The 7,523-nt window shown below is 28.9% G+C and overlaps 1 protein-coding gene across 1 annotated transcript in view; it reads right to left on the bottom strand.

The window, feature by feature from the left end:
* Positions 1–7,523, bottom strand: part of Ca-alpha1D (Ca[2+]-channel protein alpha[[1]] subunit D) — a gene marked incomplete in the record, with an annotated part of 380,374 nt that overhangs the window by 29,431 nt on the left and 343,420 nt on the right. Inside the window, 7 exon segments of the mRNA XM_067047658.1 lie at positions 1,327–1,475; positions 1,633–1,735; positions 3,798–3,986; positions 4,065–4,148; positions 5,205–5,474; positions 6,457–6,658; positions 6,756–6,902. Of these exon segments, the coding sequence (XP_066903759.1) occupies positions 1,327–1,475; positions 1,633–1,735; positions 3,798–3,986; positions 4,065–4,148; positions 5,205–5,474; positions 6,457–6,658; positions 6,756–6,902 (1,144 nt within the window).

Here is a 7,523-nt window from a genome sequence, read left to right as displayed (position 1 = left end):
TTTTTATTTGGCTCCACAGACCTAGTAGATCTTTGACTGCCTGAACAAGCCTTCTCAACGCCTGGCTGTCTTGAGCTACTGCTTTGCTTGGGCTGCTGCTGGTGCATGCAGCTCTTTTGCATCTTTGTTGATTACGTATATCCATCTGGTTTTTGGCCTTCCCATATGGTCTCTTGCTAACTATACTGGCATTCATTGTTGTTTAGAGGCATCCTGATGGATTGCTTTGAGACACATGTCCCACCATGTTTTTATAGCATGAGATATCTCGACTGACCAGTTCACTGGTAGTTCTTCTGCTCCAAGGCTCTGATTCCAGATAGCTTCTGTAATTGTATGGGGGACTTTCCATTCAAATTTCTCTATTCTACTTTCTAGGGTATCTGTTAGAGCCCAGGTCTTGCAGCCGTATATCAAAGCTGGCATTGTACAGCCTTAGTTCCAGATTTTTAGAGATTTTTTCAGAATTTCAGTATTCTTGACAGAGAGAAGAAGGCTCTGTTCATGCTTGTTATACGCTGGTATACTTCAGTCTGTTGATCATTTATTGATGTTATTGTAGAGGTAGTAGTGTTAACGTAGAGTTGTAAAATGACTACTTTCAGAAACGATTTGCAATCCACACAAACCATGTTGTTAGGGTGGATTTTTTGGCTTACAGTCATATACTTTATTAATCTTCATTTACTTGCAAGCCGATTACTGCTTCTCTTATTAGAGTCTTTGTGAGTATTTCTATGTCATCTTGGATACCTCCTAGGACCGCAATGTTGTCCGAACATTAAGTAAAGAAGCTATGAAAGTCAAGTACATTGAGGAGAAGGTCCCTGAGTGCCTATTTCAGAACTTTGTAGGTTTAATTCCTACCTGGGTCAGTTATTTTGATACTCCCACTCAGGTCAGTACGGGATGACAACCTCGAGTTATTTATCCGGGGTGAACAAAAAGGACCAAATTGCTGACTTGTTGAACTATTTCCCTCCTTTGGGACCAGTAAACCAGAACTAGTGGATTGACCACTTACTTTATATAAAATATACTCCTTCGATTTTTATTTGCAATAAAAATGTGACATAATAATGATTAAAAGAATAATTATTGGAAATATTTTATTTAAAAAATATGAGAGTAATAAATTATAATTATGAGAGATAGTTGACCGTGGATGACTTGTACGAGGAGAAGATGGATGGGGGTGCAGTCAAAATGAAACACAAATACGTTTATAGTAAGAAATAGTAAGTTACATAAACTTATTTGTCTTTCATTTTGCACCCCCATCCATCTTCTCCTCGTAATAAATTATACTAGAACTAAATTACTTACCAAAAATGAACACAGAACATAAAACGAAATGAAATATGGAAATGCTATATTAGAACCACAGGTTTGTGATGTATCTCCAGATCGTTCATCACACAATACTTCTCCGGGTCTTGCAGAAGAATCAAGCATAATATCTTGCCAAGCTTCACCTAAATAAAATTAAAAAATAAAAGATAATTTACTTTTTTATTCATTTATACAAAAATTAATGTGAACCAAAATATTACTTCTGTGTTACTTTTAAATTTTAAGTAATTAGACAAAAAAAACTAAAATAGAGGGATTTATAAATTTATATAAATTTACCAGTAGCTGAACGAAATAGAACAAGCACTGCTTGAGGAAATGTTTGAAAATTATTATTTCTGTGAATAGCAGTTTCTGAATCCAGTGCGATTTTGCCAAATACCTAAACATCAAGAATCTAAAATACAATTTTATCAATATTTAAAATAAATTTCTGTTGGTAATTATTAAGTATTAAAAGTTAAATTAATTTTTATCAGATTAATCTTAATAGGAATTCAATTACAGTTAGTGAAAATTTTCATAATAAGAAGTAAGAGAAATTAAAAATCTTCTAATAATGAAATATTTTAAACATAAGAAATATCAACCAAGACAGATATTTAAAAATCTGTTCAAGTTTCTAAGTTGAAAAGAAATAAAAGATCCCCATACACTTTCTCAATGAAACAAACGATAGTAAATGGGGTAAAGATATATTATATTAAAACAACAATAATTTCAAAAACAAAACTTACTCCAATCATGGATATGAGTATGTTGCAAACTATGGATGACCATTGTTATTATAAAATTTAGGCATAAAAAACCATTAATTAGCGTTTGTTTGAATAACGTAACGGGTAGGAATATATAATACCTTAAGTGAATTATCAAACTTATTTAATAAAAGGAAAATGGTCTGAGCAAGGTCAAAGGAAAAAACTCAAATAGTCGTAAAACTATTTACTTTGAGCCAATGTTTCGCCCCATGTTGCAGGGTTCCTTCAGGGCTAAAAAAAATACAAACACTTAAATGAGGTAAAAAGTAAGCAAATAGACAACAAAATTTAATGAAGTTGTGGCTAATTATGATAATTTCTATAAAAATGAATAATGTAAATTAAAGAAAATTATAATACATGTACAATAAAACATAAAACTAAATAAGACTAACAAAAGGTTTTAGACAATTAATAAAAACGCAGATAATAACAGATAAAAAAGAAATATAAAAAGTTAACTTTTCTTCCACATCTTATATGTTTTAAATTCTCCCCCCCCCCTCATACTTACTTTTACTACTTTATATTTCATATTTACTATCCATTCTCTTTCTGTTATACTTATATATTTTATTTGTACTTTATATTCATATGTTACTTCCAACTTATTCTTACATTCATATACAGGTCAATAAAAGGGAGGGAGTGGTTAATTTCATGTTCAACAGTAAACCGAAGGCAAGGGGGGTAGGAGTTGAAGGCTGATAGGATTTTGGGGGTTATGCCAGGTCATTGAGAACATTATCTAAAATATGAGGAGCAAGGCAGTTTCTCATCTTACTTAACTAGCTTGATTTCTTCCCCCTACAATGTATATTACCATTTAATGTTTGCCTATTTTTAATATCTTCTTTAATTTACTAATACTCTTTACTTTAATATTATTTTCAAATGTGAAATAACATATTATTTAACCACCAACCCACATTGCTTCTCTTTCCTTTCAACCTTTCATCTTTGTGCTTGCCTGCTATCTGTAAGGTCTCCTATCAAGTTCAATACTTTCCTTTATTCTTGATTATATTCTTATTCCCTTTTTCCACCATTTAGTGCATAATGTATTTTTATATTTCTTCCTTTATCTGTTATTATTTCTATTTCCATTAATTGTCTAAAACCTTATTTTATTCTTATTTAGTTTTACATTTATTTATTATTCACTGTATATCCTTTTTATTTTCTATAATTTACATTGTTCATTTTTATAGAAATTATCATAATTAGCCACACCTTTGTTCAATTTTATTTTTGTTATTTATTTGCTTAATTTTTCTCTCATTTAAGAGTTTGTATCTTTTTTAGCCCTGTTGAAGCCCTGCAACATTGGGCAAAACATTGACTCAAATTAAATAGTTTTATGACTATTTGAGTTTTTTCTTTGACCGCACCGGACCATCTTCATTTTATTATTACATATGGTCAATCATTAATCTTCCATTAAACTTTTTTATAATTTGAAAATATAATTAACTATAAGATATAATCCTTTATACCTTATATAGCAAAACATAGTTATAGTCATTAGATAGAAATATGGGAGCCTCAATGAGAGAAGAGCCAAAACAGAAACCCTTATTCTTTTCATATAAATTACCACATCAAAATCTATGTCTTGTATTAGATTCTTCTTTGCTATAATTATAAATATGAGGTTGACTTTACTGAAACTACAATACTCACCTGCATACCAATTACAGCATAAATGAAGAAAAGCATCACAATCAAAAGTGCTACATATGGCAGTGCTTGAAAAGATTTTATAAAGGTCCATAGAAGTGTTCTAATACCTTCACCTCTGCTTAAAAGTTTAACTAATCTCATAACACGAAACAACCGGAAAAAGTTAATAGATATTAAACTGGATCCTGGCTGAAAATTTAAAAACTTTTGCTTAAAACCATAATATGAAAATATTTATCAAAAACACATTTTTTAGAAGATACTTACATTCAACTCTGAATAAATTATGTCAATAAAACTTCCAAGTACAATTATAAAATCAAATACATTCCATGCGTCTCCAAAGTAATTCTAAAATGAAAATGAATAAATGAGTAATTTTTTTTATCACGTTATACCACAATTTATACCTGCACTTTAAAAATAAAAATGGTTTACTAATAGTTTGTCTTTTAATTTCCCTCTAATGCAGTACCTCAATTTTTAAGGACATAGTGGGTTTCAGAGAACAATATATCAAAACATAAAAAAGGGAAATTTATATTAAAAATAATTAGAAGATGGAAAATGAGATTGATTTTGTTTATTTATATTTTTCCAATAAATTTTGAAATGATATCTATTTTTTTTAATACAGATGATATCTACTAGTTTGTTTAATTTTGTCACATTTATCTGTAGGTAATTCTTTGCCCTATAAATAAGCCTCCCTAACACATGTAAATTTTTTTAAAAAGAATGAGCCCCCCCCCCAGTCTGTAGCCTAAACTAAATTAATAACCATTAATTTAACATAAATTAATAACCATTAACTACCGATGATAACTAAATTAATGGTTAGGGTTACTATTTCATGGTAACCAATTTTTAAAAAATGATAATGTACATGCAAAATTGATTTCCTTAATTTATTCCAATAAGTTGTGGTACACCAGCAGACTGCGGAAAGAGGGATGAATAAACACTATTGTGGTTTACTTTGAATAATCTTTAAGTAAGATAGGAACAGATAATAAGAATATATGAGGGGGTAGGAATTGTAAAACAGTCCTGGATGCCAGACTTGATCCTGCCTGAAAAGCCTGTTCGATGTCAAGAAAGACTCCTGAGCAGTAAATTCCATGTTCTATCAGATGATGATATTACTGTATAGTGGAATATAACAGGAATTTAAACCTTGTTTTTCTCTGAGATTTCATTTTTTTCTAATTTTTGGGTATAGGTTTTAGTTCATAGTAAGATACACTTTTGTCAATAGAATACAATTATATTTACTATGATGATAAGAAAAAAATAGTTAAGTGAATGTATTGGTTCGAAGAAAAAAAGAGGATATCTTTATAGCCCAAAACTATCTTTATACAATCATATTTCTTACATTGTTGATAACAAAAAGATTTAACTTACCTTAAATCTAAAAGCAGCAAGTTTAAACAGAAATTCCATTGCAAAAACCACACTAAATACAATGTTTAAAACATCAAGCACTTTTGTGTACATGGGTGGTTGTTTATGAAATTTCACAGCAAGAGTTACTGTATTTATCATAATTAAAGTAAATATTGTATATTCGAAGGGCTGTGAAGTAACAAACCACCAAACTTTGTACTGAAATCTATGCTTTGGAATGTATCTTCTAACAGGTTTTGCCTTTAATGCAAATTCTATACAATTTCTCTAGAAAAAATAAAATACATCATGTTATAACAATTACTTGATCATAAAATTTTATTTCAAATGTTAAGGTAGAATATGTAAAAACTAGTTTTATACATTAAAAAAAACAAAAAATCAATTTAAATACTTCATTTTAATAAATTTTTGAGTTGAAATCGATTGACAATGACTTGATACAGATTCTTGAAATCTTCAAATCTTTCACAGTATAAATTCATCCTTTAATTTAGTTTTGAAAGGAATTCCCCGATTCAAGGAGGCAAGGACCCATCATGTGCTGTAGTACCATGGAAATAAGTCTTTCTTTTCATCTACTTATATATTCAATATTTAGTATTTCTAGTATTAGGATTTGTAGACTAGTATTGATTATGAGGGAAAAAGGGGGAAAAAAATTGTTTTTGTTATAACATATGAATACATATATTGTGTAGATGTCCGATCATGGATTGATTGGTATGCTGTATAATGTAGCAACATAATGTAATTAGGCAGCATGACATTTCTCTCTCTACAATGTTGACTCATCTTAAATTTTGGTGGACAAAAGCACTTTTGGGTAGTAAGACAGCATTAGAATCTAACATACAGTTTTCTCAACTCTAAATTGTTTTCCTTTTAGAATTTGTATTCATCTTATTTTCCTAATTATTTTTTATTTGTGGGTTTAAATGTCTCAATAAAACCAGGCCATTTTTCTTTGTTACTGTTATACTTATTACTACTGATAAAGCCCCCATAAATGGCATTTTAATACACCATTGTTTGGTTACCAAGATTTATAAAATTATAACTAATTATGATTAGGTCTGGTTTCGGGGGAATTATAAATATTTTTTCAGTTATTTAAATTAAAGTATAAGCATCAGAGTATAAGTAATTATTAATATGTTTTATATTCATAATGACAATCATAATTTGAATAAAATATTATTTATAATATAGTACCAACTAAAGTCATTAAAACGGAAAATCAACTTACTTGATTTTTGTCAAGTTCACAGTTTTTATATTCTTGTTCACCTTCATTTTGGAATGTAACAATAACAAAACCTACAAATATATTAACCATAAAAAAAGCTATGATTATAATATATATTATGTAATATGCAGCAACGATTGGTCTAAAGTTATGAATAGGTCCACGATCTTCAGCATTCGAATCAATTGAAACATATAATAAACTGTAAAAACAAAACAATTGTTTTAAATTAAACCAATTTATTTTAAAATAATACTAAAAATTGAGTTATACTAAGGAAATTTTAGCAGTTTTCTCACCCTGGCCAACCTTCAAACGTTGAAACAGTAAACAAAGTCAGCATAGCTTCTGCAACATTGTCAAAGTGAAATCTGTTATTTTCCCATGTTCTGTCATTTTTAATAGGTCTTGTGAAATCTCCATTTTCAAATACAATAAATGTTCCTCTGGAAATTAAATATTTCATTATAGTAATATAAAATAAGGTAAAAAATCATGTAAAAGTTTTATTACATTCTTTAACCTTAGGGTACTTAGTACTTGCCTAGCCAACTTTTATATTATTATTATTATTTTTTTTTTTTTTTAATAATTTTAAATAATAAAGTAATTTTGTGCTAAAATGGATGTATGTCCTTATATTTAGCTCTATATATATTTTTAAAAAAAATTTATATATTTTTTGTTTTTAGTTGTAATATAACTAATTTATCTTAGTGAAACCAGACAAACGTTGTCTGTTATACAATTTTGTTATTGGGACAGGATGTCCCAGAATCATCATCATCATCTGTGGTGCTACAACTCTTGTAGAGTCAAGGCCTCCCGCAACTTCAATCGCCAGAATAAAGATCAATATTTTATTTATTCAAAAGCATGTGATACTTCGACTTTATAATTACTGATATTATATTATAATTTATGTCTAGAGAATGGGGCTCCCCCCCCAAGTTATAACATTCTTTCTTCAATTTTTTCAACATTAGAAAAATTTAAACTTGTAAATTGTAAAAGCTTGAATTAATTTTTGTCATGTTATTTAAACTGTATATGTGTCAATAAAAAAA

Source organism: Halyomorpha halys, unplaced genomic scaffold, assembly GCF_000696795.3.
Source record: "Halyomorpha halys isolate HHAL.00 unplaced genomic scaffold, Hhal_1.1 Scaffold262.1, whole genome shotgun sequence".
Classification (NCBI taxonomy): domain Eukaryota; kingdom Metazoa; phylum Arthropoda; class Insecta; order Hemiptera; family Pentatomidae; genus Halyomorpha; species Halyomorpha halys.
This window is presented reverse-complemented; position numbering and strand designations above follow the sequence as displayed.